The sequence below is a fragment of the Venturia canescens genome, chromosome 1 (genome assembly GCF_019457755.1).
Source record: "Venturia canescens isolate UGA chromosome 1, ASM1945775v1, whole genome shotgun sequence".
Lineage (NCBI taxonomy): Eukaryota > Metazoa > Arthropoda > Insecta > Hymenoptera > Ichneumonidae > Venturia > Venturia canescens.
In genome coordinates, this window is record NC_057421.1 from 13,944,764 (window position 1) to 13,957,910 (window position 13,147).

Genomic DNA, 13,147 nt, shown 5'->3' on the forward strand with positions numbered 1-13,147 from the left:
TTACAAAGAATCATGGGAAGTGTGCTGAAATATAGTTATTCAAATCCAACATGAAAATGCATAGTAAACCCGGTCCAGAAATTTTCCCACAATGTATGCGGTGATTTGGAGGGAGAGCGAAATAGAGCGGGTGGAAAGAGAGGCTTATGAATTTTTTTCTGACCCCCGAAATAAGTGTCTTCCACAATCTTTTGGCACGTTCGCTCGAGGCATCGAGGCGGTCCGGTTAGGAATTTGCAGGGTCTCGCGGAACTGCGAGGGAAGACAACCGATTGAGATAAAGAGAGAGAAAGAGGATGAAACCAGGCCGAGAAGGACAAAGGATCGCACAATGTGAACGAAACTGAGCGCCTCGGGCGAGACTTGTACAGGGTCGAAAAAAATTGAAAAATAAATGTGGAAACGTTGAGATGATCCATGCGTTTGAGATTTGACGTAACAGCAGAATGAAAAACCCGTATTATCCGATACTCCCGATCTCATTATTTCCTTATGGATCCTTGAGATGTAATGATAGATTTTTCTTTCACTTTTCAATAAGAAGAGCCATAAAGTATGGTCTCGGGTGTGACAAAGCGTCTGCGTGTTGCGTGTGCCGGAGTAGGGGAAGTTTTCGGATGCGTTCGGCAGGATTCGGCGTAGCGTCGTTGAAATGTCCCTCTCTCCAGCACGCACATCCTATTCTTTGAATTGCGCATGCGCTTTCTTTCGCGCTCTCTCGATCATCCTCGTACTCGTCGATCTCGTTCCCACTCTCGCACGACACAAGAGCACTGATACTGGAGAGAAAATCGTGCACCGCCAGTCGGAACGAAATATCCTACGAAGATAGTTGTATTAGAGAGACGCGAGAACCCCGCGACAGGAGATCAACCGCACGCGTAAAAAAATATATATACATATATCGATAGCACGAGGGAATTTGGCCTTAAAAATTCATACGAATTAATTGAGGGAACTATAGAAGAAAGTAACTCATCGTAGGATAGCGAGGACAAAGAGAAATAAAATCGTTTGAAGAAACATCGATATTTTTGCAATTTGACAGACAAGAAATCGAACATTTCAAACAACTTTCGTTCCGAACGAGATTCAAGTGTAAACGACATTTTTCGTCGCCGCTACGTTCCAAACTCGCTAGATTCGTTCGCCAAAAGACGAAGGATATTGAAGCATTTTAAAATAAATTCAAAAAAGAGTATATTGTAGATACACATTAAAGCGAAAAATAATGGCGGAAGAAAAGAATGAAACGAGTCCGGTGGTAGAGGGCGGCGAGAAGACGCCCCAGGATGCCGGTACGCCACCGAAAAATGACGATAACGAAAGCACCAAGGAAATAATAAAAGAAAAATCGAATGTCGACGATAAGGAAAAAAAGGTCGAGGAAAATGGTGATACTGAAAAACCCAAGGAGAACGGAGAAGAGAAGACCCCGGAAGTCAAGGACATGCGTGCGATCGTACTTAACGGTTTTGGGGGACTCAAGAGTGTCAAGGCGCTGCGAAAACCTGAACCTCAGCTAGCCGAGGGTGAAGTACTCATCCGAGTCAAAGCATGGTGAGTTATCATTGCTATTCATTTCATTGTTTCCACCTACAGTAACGATTTTCACTTTGAATTTCGATGAATACGTTTACGATGTTTTCGTCGCGATATCCTCGTCTCAAAGTGATGAAACAACATAAGAAAAAAATTCTAATTGCCGAGTCTCTTCATCGACGTTGACAAAAAAAAAAGTGTACAGCGAAATTCCCCGAAATATTGAATAACAAAAGCGGTAGAAGCGTCCAACGATATATTTCGCGAAATTCGAGACTGCGTATCTCGCGTACAATGTAACGGCCGGATATTCGAGAAGGAACCGAATTTATTTTTGAATTACATTGCCAAAATTCTTCCCAAGTTGAACAACAAAGCGGTAAATTCAACTTTTTTTCTCGATTAATCGTGATTCGAACAGAGACTAAATTTCATGCCAGGCACGAGATAAAAGGCGAAAAATGGACGTGCTCGATCTTTCGATGCTTTGTGGCGTCGTTTGACCTGACTTCCCCTCACCCACGAGTGTACATACATATACAAATCCATGTTTTCACATGCGAGGCTCAACCGTATGCGTGTGTCAGGGATTTTTTTGCTACTAAAAGAAGCATCGTCTAATGAGAATTCTGTAGACTCGCTCGTCGAGAGACTCCTTCTACCCTGTAAAGAAGACCTTTTTACACATTCGCGCACGCATACACAAAATGCTATACAGTTATATAAGGAAGGATCGGTTTTATCGAGAAAGGAAGAAGCCGGGAACGAAAAACAGAGCAACTTTATATTGGCCCTGGCCAAGGAGAGGTGCGGCTGCGAGAGCATCCTTCCAATCCCTTGAACACGCGAATGCGTGTGTGTATCTTTACGTATACGATATTCGTGTCCGGACGAGACGAGGTTTGAATCTTCCGAGGGAACCCGCGATTTATTTACCATTATACCTGCTGAAAAAAATCGATTTTTATTTCTCCTCTCGCCGTAGCTTTCTAAAATATGATCGAAAATCTTGAAATATTTTTGCAAAATGGTTGAGCGAGTTTTTTTTTAAGGGCTCTTGATTTTTCGGATCGTCGCGATGCTTTTCACCAATTTTCACTTCGCGGAAAAATATTTAGTCCCGAGGATTCTGAGAAAAGTCGCGATCGACTGCTGAGAGGAATAAAAATTTCCGTCAGAACCGACATTTTATCGCCAAAACAATCCGGCGTGCTCGAAATAAATTCGGTAAAGAAAAAAACCGAATCATTGTTTTCTATTCTTTCGTTGAAGACACCTCGCAATGCGCACACGCTAAAAGCGAAAGTGACACCGTCTGCCTTTTGCCAATTACTTCGCCAACCGTGTACGTGTCGGAATGTAGTGATAATAACCTTCGATAGTTATGAGAAAAATTGTCAAGTGCGAACAGGAGTTTCGAAAAAAAACATATTCGTTCACCTTCATTTTTTGTCGTTGTCAAAAAACTCATCAAACGTTCCAATTATTTAAAATCCTCCATTTCTGTCGAGCCTTATTACGAAAATTGTAAAATCCTGCTCAACCATTAATTTTCTCAACCGAGCATCTTCGGTTGTCAAATTACATTGACGTTTTTTTGTAAATACTAGTAAAGCGAGCGAAGTAGTTGCGTTGATTAAACGAGTACAATCTTGCGGTGGAAAATTATACCCACGATTCTCGAAGGCACCAAAGCCCCAGGATTACTGACATTAAAGTACTTGAAGTAATTAAAGAAAATACCAAGCCAAGTTCTCCACCAACATTGGCCCGTAAGCTAATATTTCGTTCGAAAATGCCAGAAGAATTTGAACTTGCCAAGCAAATGCCTCTTACACGAGCACGCACGCACACACACACACACACACCCGACACTTTGTAGCGCCGAGTCGTACGATAGCAGCTGTGCTGTGTTCACGAGCAGAATGTTGCTTTCTCGCCAACAACATTTTCGTTTTTCTCCCTCGTTTCTTTCCCATTACCCTTATTATTATCGTTATTGATATTATTAGTATTATCCTCGTTGTGATTGTTATTGAAGTGATTATTATTTCAGTGTCATTGGCACTGGAAGGTTCTCTTTCTCTGCGCGCGCGCGCGCACCCAACCATTTTTCTCTTATTCTATGATTCACTTGGCGATGTTTGCTCACGAGATGTGTTGTCTCGTGCGCTTGTATTATTTTATATTTTTTTATCAACGTTTCTTTTTTTTTTTTTTTTCAATTTTCTTATTACTTTTCTCACCACGGGTCACGGGTGAGATAAACATAAAAAATAATGCAGATTTCTTGAGGCGTTCGCGTCAATGCTTGCACACTGCGCTGGCTTTTTTATTTTTTCAACAAACACTTATCCTCGTGTCGATAAGTTGGTTGGACGTTTTTGGCTCGTTTTAGACGTACTTGTTTGTTTATTGTGTGATGTGCTCGATGATTTTTATTCCAGAATAATTCGTACGGTGCCCTGGAATTGTAAGTTTATTCGTTCCTCGTAGATTATTCTTAGTCTTGGCTCTTTTGTCGATGAATTTTTGTGTGAGCTCGTGCGCATGCTCCAACCCCGAAAGATTTATCGGAGATGAAGAATTTTTGGCTTCTTTATTCTCTCGATCGGGCGTGCCTTTTGACAGATTGTTGGGGGGATCGGGGAAACGAGATTTGTACGGGAGCGAGTACTTTCACAAGATGCGACGATAATTTTCGTTTTCTCGTAGTTTAAGATCGAGGGTGCCAAAATTCAGAGAGGTTTATTATATTTCCCATGGGAATTTCTGATTATGCGAAGAGTCATTGAACCTCTTCGTAAGAATACAAAGCGACGACGACGTTTCGAAACGACTCCGTTATTTCTGTGTCTTTGTTCAAACGGAACAAATGAAAAAAATAATAAAAATAAAAGGTCTTTGCGCTTTCGAAGTGTTGCGACGATTTTTTTTTTCGCCTCTCAGATTGCCCTTGAAATATTAGCCTTTTTTCTTATTTTTCTCCAGCTCCGATCATTTGGCCCGATTCCAATTCGCGTTAGAGCTTCAATGCCCAATGTCAGAGAGAACTAAATAGAGAGAAAATTCTAATAGCGACGATGGCACAATACACGGATCTTTTCACGCGTGACTCACTATTCATAAAAGTTTGCGATCGCATTGATGAGAATGCCCCGGTCCCGGTGCGCCTCCCGTCCTTCCTCCCTGTTATATTGCTACCGCGAGGCTTTCTACACCACAAATAGGGTGTCGAGCGAAAGAATCGTAAGAGAGAGAGAGAGAGAGAGAGAGAGAAAAATGTTTTAATACGTCTTTGGTATTATGCTCTCACGGACATCTCGACATTGAGCGTTGTGAATTTTCGTGCCGCTTCGCGTCGAGGCACAGGCTCCTCGTGGATTAAGTCGTCGCCACGTTCCACGTGCACTTGTATCCCAACGAAACTGTATTCTTTACGACGAAAGCGGAAACAACTGAAGCTCTGTTTGCGCTGCGTTTCTCGGTATACTGTAATGCCCTTACGGACGGGCACTCTGCACGGACGTGAGGGGGGGAAAAACTCGGCCCTGTCGTCTTTCAAGCGCTGCCGCGAGACCCATTCTCGTTTCGTCGAATAAATGAAAGTGGAAATCCGACGCGAAGCTTTTTCTTTCCCTAAATCCGTTCGCCCCTTTTTCTCGTCCTTCGTCCTCGGTGCGGCACTTAAAAAATGCTTCGAAACAAAGATTAAAAGGAGGTTCGTGAGAAACTATAATAGAATATTGAGCTACAAATTTTGGAACGTGATGAAAAATGCTGTCGCTTCGAATGCCCGTTCAATTTTCATGTCGAGAAACCATTTTTTCCGGACTTGGAAATAATCTCGTCTCCCTTCGTCGTGCATGGAATCTCCGCACTTTTTACCAAGAATTTCAAGAAAGTGAGAGAAACGGGAGAAAAAGTGCATCGAGTTAATCTTTCTTCGAATTTCAGTTTTTATCTATTCACTTCCTTCGCTAACTCGCTCGTATTATTTCACCAGGAAGAACAAAGCCACTCGAGGTGTGAGAATCTCGCTAGGCCCAAGTCCACGACTCGCCACATTTTTTCCGTACTTTCTCCTTCCCCGAGCCGCCCCGATACCGGGCTTCCTGTCAGCTCACGATCCAGTTGGCCCTCCTTTCCCGGAGGTCAGTCAGAGGGCAGCCGGCGAAAGTCGGGAAACAATGGTTTGCACTTATCCTAGCTTCGGGATGCGTCGCGACCTCGACGAATGTCGTTTGAAACAAAAGCCTCGCCGCGCAGTGTCCGGCAGCGGGATTTTCCTCCCGGTTTTCAACTTTTCAGTCGCTCCTGTACAGGGTGTCTAACGACCTGAAAAGTCATGAAAATTCTTAAATGTCATGAAATTACACTCGGACCTGAAAAAATCATTAAATGTCATGAAAAATTACCAAACAACCTGATTTTTTAAGATCTCTGCAACGCTCATTGTCATTGTCGATTTTTTGGTTTTCTTCAACATGATTTCAAAATTCGCGGGGTGGCGACAATGTCTGGTTCGTCAATACTCATCATCGATATAAAAACGAATATCGAATGAATAGTTTGTAAGAAAAAAAGATTCTTTATTTCAAAATAAAATATCATTTCTTTGTTATTTTTATTGAATTTTTTTTTATAATTAAAAGATGAATAAAAAGAAAAGTCATAAGAAAAGTCATGAAAAATTCCTGTTCCTTGACTTAAAAAGCCTTAAAAGTCATGAAATTTCTGTTCTGGTCAAAATTAGACACCCTGCCGTACTTTCCAAATTCCGTGAACTCATTCGTCAAAATTCCACTGGGGGGCTCGCTGTCAACATTTTTCTTTACTCAACCGAGATTATTTCGAAAAAAACATTCTAATCGAGGCTATAAATAACTATATTTTTCAAACGTATTTACATTTTTTAACGACTCTTTTTAACGTTTATCTACGATTGCCCTCGAGAATCTTCAAGTGCACTCTTTCCTTTGCCCAAGTGTATGTGCACCGCGTTAACCACGTATGAATGAACAGTTGAAACATTCTTTGCTCTCTTTCTCTGTCTCCCTCGGTCACGCTGAACTCTCGAGACTTCATCCGGCCTCGCCTCTCTCACAGCCTCCCCTCCTCCATTCCCTTTCTCGATACTTCACAATACAATAATAATCCGAATGCTTTCTTGTTCTCTCTTCCCCTCCCTCTCGCAATCGCGTTCACTTTCTATCTGGCGTTTTATTTCCACCCTGCATTATCTCAATTATGCAACGACTGTAGATGGAAAAGAATGTTTTTTATATAGCCAGAAATCATGACTTCGCAGCATGTTTTGAAAACTGCCACGAAAACGTGGACAAACTCGGTTTGCGATGAACTCGAATAACCTAATTTTTCAACGATATTTACCATTTTTTCTGGGGATAAAAAAAAAGAGGAAAAAGACGAAAGCAGCTCCCCGGTCTGCACAATCGAAAGAATTAATACGTCGAACTCGGTGAAAGGTAGAAAACTCGGTATAAATGTGCAAATTTCTGAAGGAATTTCTCATTTCATTGTCCAATAGGCAGTCGGGCTCGGATTTATTGGTTTCCAGCATGAGAGATCAGAGATTTGATTATTTCATGGCTCGAGTGCTGTTCCCCGTGTTTATTGCGCTCCCATAGCGTGGATATTCCATAAAATCCAGTGATCCATACAGTGCGGATGGGTTTGCACACACTGTTAAATGAAGCGAGCACACTTCATTGTGACAGTGACTCGGCTGAGGCTGAGAGATTTCCAAGGATAGTTGACTTCTCATGAAAACAATTTGAGCCGTTGTCCAAATCAATTACACATCGTTACGACGACGAACTTTGCAACGTCCGAGTCGAACGAAACGAAGGAAAAGAACATTTGTGATTCACCAATTTGTTTATTTCACAAAGCATCGGTGCAGCTTGAAAAACTACGAATTGCGAATTCGGCAGGTCACGAAATTGAAGAATCATTGGAATCATTGGAGGATTTTTTTACATCGTTTCGTTGGACTTGAACGTTGCAAACTTCAGCGTCATTTAAAGTCTGATATGCGTGTCAGTCGACAAAAGTCAGGCCAGTTTACAGTTTGGCAATGTTACGTACACTTTAAAGAAGAGTCGGGGAAAAAAAGTCGAAAAAGTGGTGAAAGCTCAGTCGAAAACACTCACCGTGAAGATCCTAGCCTCAGAAAACTACCCGGGAAACAGATTATTAATAATAAAATCTCAGCAAATCTCCTAATAAATCTGAAAAAAAATTGACATTATTCAGCAAGCCTTGCTCGTGTTGTCCAAAAAATTTCATATTTTTAGCATCATTTTTTACGGAGATATCACCGAATGTGTCTTCAAATTGTTATTGATTTTTCTCAGCGACGACGCTCCTAAACTGTCTCAAAGTTTAACTGATTTTTTTTTACACTTCATAAGATGCGATAGTTTTAAAAGCGATGACATCGTTTTCTTTCTAATGCCTCAACTTCCTTTTCAAGATTGTCTTAATAAAATCTTTCCGTGCACCTTAATAACCGTAATAACTTAAGGAGGTTGAAGCGTATCTTATGTTAAAACTATTTTCCAACTTTGCACATAAAAATTTTTTGAACAGAAAGCTTAAGACAGTATTAAACTTCTGGCGGGATATGCCGATGATTCACCGTCGTGAAATTCAGATATTCATTGTTGAAGTTAGCAATTTTTGAAAGCTTCCATAAGAGCCCATGTTTAACCTTGTCATTTTCAAATTTTTCACACACAAGCGCTGTTCATCAAGAAGATTCACGTAAATTTCATCGCTTCAACTTCCTTTAATAACATCAGAGTTTCGACAGAAGAGCAACACTCCCAGGCATATTATTGAAGTGGCGGGCATCAAAGTTGCAAGGAAGATGAAACGAGGTGGAAAGATCGGCGTTATACCGGTACATCGTAGCGATGGTGGTCGTATTGATCGGACCACACCCGTGTTCCGCTGCCGGCAGCGACAGCTTTCCGCGTCCTTCTCTCTTCCTCTCGTTCACCGTATGCGCTGCCACGCCGCGGCGCAACCCCCATAGATAGAAATACGTAAATTTCACGCGTCACGTTTTCGAGTGAGCGGCGCGCATTCGCCGTCTTTCGGCAATATTCATTTGTACTCAATTGACACTGAGAAAAAAGGCACTGGCTCTTGTGTTCGAAGGTATAGAATGGGGGAATTAAAAGTGGCGATACCAAGGGCAGGAATGTTGAGACGTCACGGCCAAGTTCACGAGGTAACGAGGCTTTTCATATTTTTTCATTTTCCTTGAGAAACGAGCATGGAGCTTGAATCAATTGTTAATAACGAAGAAAACAAGCATTCGTGTTTCTACAATTTTTTATTTCGCTGTTTTGTTCGTTAATTTTGTGCTGAGCGTTGCAAGCTTCGGAGTCACGATTGTTACTATTTTTTGACTCGGCCCCAAATGAAAAATACCTCGATTGAATTGAACGAGCATAAAAAGAATTCGATTTCTCCCAAGTTCTCGTAATTTTGTTTAAAAATCATGAAGCCTGACACCGTGATTGGATTTTTCCAAGAATTTTCATCACCCAAAATCTTCTGAGGAGTCGAGCCCCAAGTATAAGCTCGTCGGTAAATCGAGTCAACACTCCCGGTCGAGTAACGAGCTCGACACAGAGTAGCGTTAAATACCTTCGTTGTGATAAACATCAATCCGCATGAAGCTCCTCACCATTGTGTTACCAATACAGGGATAATGTGTTCCCTGTTTACTCATCCAATTACGATAGAATATTCGACAAATGTACAACGACGTAACACCACCCTCGGTGCTTGTGGGTGTGTGTGTGTGTGTGTGTGTGTGTGTGTGTTGAATCATGCTACAAAGTGCGCTTATACTCGACGATCCTTTAGTCGAGTGACTCTTAAGTTGTGACTAATGGAACCTGGTCTCTCCTAGACCACCGTTACTCAATGTCCGCTTGCTAATGTGCATTTCAATCTTCTTGCTCTGCCGGAGAATCATTCATCAAATACACATGGCAAAAAAAATCACCTCAAGATTCAAATACTTGCTTTGATCTCGGGTTCGGCAAGCTCATTATTTTCACTCGAACACGTTGAAATATGAAGACTTGTCGAATAAGAATTTCACCAATTTTCACAGCTTTTTTTAACCTCTGTTTTCATTACCGTTCCGATCGATGGCGTTCGAATTCTCAATAGTCAAAATGACGCTGAAGTTTCCAACGTTGGAGTCCAACGAAATAATCGAAAAAAACTCTGCAATAATTCCAGTAATTCTCCTATTTTGTTCCCTGCCAAATTTGCGATTCGTAGTTTTTCAAGCTGCACCAACGATTCGTGAAATAAAAAAGTTGGTGAATTAAAAACGTTTTTTGCGCTCATTTCGTTGGAGTCCAACGTTGGAAACTTCAGCGTCGTATAGTCAAACGCGAAATCTCCGGTGATTGTATCTGACATTTAAGGATATTTGGTACAGGCTTACAATCTTGCCATGCTAAATCATGCTAAAAACACAAAAAATTTCAAAGTGATCAGAATTTTATAAAATTTGGTCAACATATACTTTAGTGCCAAATTTGACAATACGAATTTTTTAAGATTTATCTTCTGTATCAGTTGTCGAGTAATTGATCATTAAAGTTCACGTGTAACTAAGCAGAAGAAAATTTTGAAAAAAATTGTGTTTTCGCACTTGATGTTGAAGAACATTATCACCAAATTTGATCAATTTCTAATTATTTAGACTTTTGTACCATACATCGTTAAATGTGTCGGCCAATTTTCATTGTTACGAACATTGTTTTTTCTGTGCGACGTTTGCAACGTCGGAGTTGAACGAAATGATGTAAAAAAACTTCGTCAAGGGAGTGATCGAAGAATGCGAGAGCTGCGACCCACCCCGTTTCACTGGAAAAGGGCACAAAAAAATGAGCAAACTGCATTAATATCATTTCGAATGCAGTTGATTATATTTATTGTCGGCTTTTTTCCAGATAAGTTGTTGGCTTACGTGGAATTGGACAGCCCTGGCCTAGGCCAATGTGACCCTTCTATTTCACCCTTGTGAGATCTTCGTCCCCTATTCAGTGGTAAACGATAGAGGGCGTCCAGGCCCCATATCATTGCATGGGAAACACCCCAACGTGCTACGCACACGCACTTTAACGCTCGATTGAAAAAAAAAAACTTCGCTTTTACTATGAAACAATAATGAGAATAAGCGTCGCGTATTTTCTCTGCCACGATTTTGTTCCAATGAAAATTCACCACTCTCGTGCCACTTCAATCTTCGTTTCGTATTCGTGCCATGGAGAATCGTAAAAATGATTTTTTTGTTTTTTGCACAATCGACTACGAAATTGTTCTTAGGTGCTCGATATTTCAATTTTTTTCGATTTTTCATATTTTTTTTCAGATAGCTCATGATTTTATTAAAAGGCGTGACGAACGAACTGATTTTCGCCATTCGATGGGTGTTTGTCACGTCATGTCAGGGCGTGTTGTAGGTGCATCGTCGTGTTATTTGCGCGAGCATGTAATCAGAGTATTTGACATTCACGCTTCGCCACTTTCATTCCCTCTGTGGAACACGGGCGTTCGCACATTCTGAGAGAATAAAAAAGAGTGAAAAGCGGTGACAGATTTTTCCGTTGATGCAGCAGTACGCGATTCCCCATTATTAGCTAACCAGCTATTGTGTTTCTGTATCCAGTTACAGCGTCGGAGTTTCTTCGTGTTATTCCACTTTTGATGTACTTTCACGTTGATCGACGCTCCATTGACGTTTCTTTTTCTCAAAGTGATTCATCGTTCGTCCGCTGCCTCCGCGACGAGCTACTTTTCGAAAAATCGTCAACTCAGTTTTTATCAAATTATTTCTTCAGCCTCATTTGTGTCATTGAAGTATGAAATTACGACAGAAAATAGTGAAGCAAGAGACGATGAAATAGAAGAACCCCGTTTTTCTTCGAGCCTTCCATAACGAAACGTCTTTTTACCATTGCATTGTCAAAAATAGTTTCTGCACTTATTTATTTGTATAAAAAATTTTTTTTTTCAAAAATTTGAGAGTTCCGGACGGACAGAGCCAAAGCACACGTGCTCCAAAGTTCGAGACGGTGAAGGATCTCCTAAACTTTTCTTTTCAAGCCTCATTTCCTCGTGTGTGTGTTTACGCCCTTAACCCCTATTTATGTGGTCCCGTTAATTCTCACTCTTCCGTCGAGAGTTCCCTTGTGGCCTCTGTCACTTGGCGCACGCACGTGGTCAACTCATGGAAGCGATGCTGCCTGTAGAAACGAGAGCAAAGCTCTCAGCTCCCGAAATTTGGATTTGAATTCAGCCCGGGCGGCTTCCCGACGTTTTATTTCATCAACTCATTTTCTCGACACCTTCGGAAAGCTCCATTGACGTTAGAAACAACGCTCGTTACTTGTTTCACTCTCCGGTAACGTTTCAATCAATCCGTTGAATTTTGCAACGTCAGTAATGCGTGTGAACACGCTCCAGACAAGGTCACCAACCTCCTGCCTTCTCACTCTTTCGTTACAGTCCATTTTTATTCTATTTACTCCCACTCTTCGCCCCTCCCCTTGGTGGAACCTCGACGACAGATTTTTCGTCCCCGCGGTTGCTCCGCTACGATCATTTCGGATGTAGAACCAAGTGTGCAGTAAATAGGGAGGGAGAGAGAGAGCGAGAGTGATCAAAAGCCAGCTGTGGAAACTGGCATCTGCTGCGAGAGCCTCGAACGCTGCGGACACACGAGCCGCGAGACACACTCTCAACGTGGCATGAACCATGTGCATGTAAATTTCTGGAATAGCCGCAAAGTTGAGGGAAGAAAATGATAAATAAAGTTTCCAGGGGAATGGCGACGACGCTGTTTTTCTTTCGACAAATGGTGCTTCAGGATTTTCTTCTTGGAGAAGCGATCGCCCACATTTTTTCGTCAAACGTTCGTTTAGTTTATTCATCTTTGCACGATCGTCAGAAAACTCGTTTTATGATAATGTTTTGATACTTTGTTCCTGCTTGAACGGAACACTTGCCTCGCGACGAAGCGACGAATGAAAAACGAATTTTCGTTCGATCCTGCTTTACAAAGTTTCGATTATTCAGCCGCTGTGGGTAGTTTATTCGGATTTTTCGTAAAACTAAATTCGAGCAATAACTCACGATGATAGTCGTTTGAAAAATGACGTGTGAACACCGCACAATCGACGTAGTATCAGACATAATTTATCTCGCGTCACACGCACGCGATTATTGTGAAGAATTTCTAGCGTCGAGGCGCCCGCATCTTTGAAATATAATTTTCCTCAAATTCGTGTGAATAATAAATCTTTCCGAGTCTTCAGTGGAGAAGAGCGGCTCTCGGTCGATTGAATTATAAGAAAGCAGAGTTTTCTCGAAGGTGACGATTTCGAAAAATTCATTATTTCTATTCAGCCTTGACGTTGCTACGATTTCCGATGCTCTTGTGACAACGAAATTTTGAATGACGCTGGGCAACGTTCGAGTCCAACGAAACGATGTAAAAAAATCCTCCAATAATTCCAACGGTTCTTCAATTTCGTGCCGAATT

The 13,147-nt window shown here is 41.5% G+C and overlaps 1 protein-coding gene across 1 annotated transcript in view; it reads left to right on the forward strand.

Moving 5' to 3' along the window:
- The first annotated feature begins 766 nt into the window (after positions 1-766).
- Positions 767-13,147, forward strand: part of LOC122416966 (synaptic vesicle membrane protein VAT-1 homolog-like) — a 29,977-nt gene continuing 17,596 nt past the window's right edge. The window contains exon 1 of the mRNA XM_043430140.1: positions 767-1,560. Within this exon, the coding sequence (XP_043286075.1) occupies positions 1,232-1,560 (329 nt within the window). The 5' untranslated portion in view covers positions 767-1,231. The remainder of the gene's footprint in view (positions 1,561-13,147) is intronic.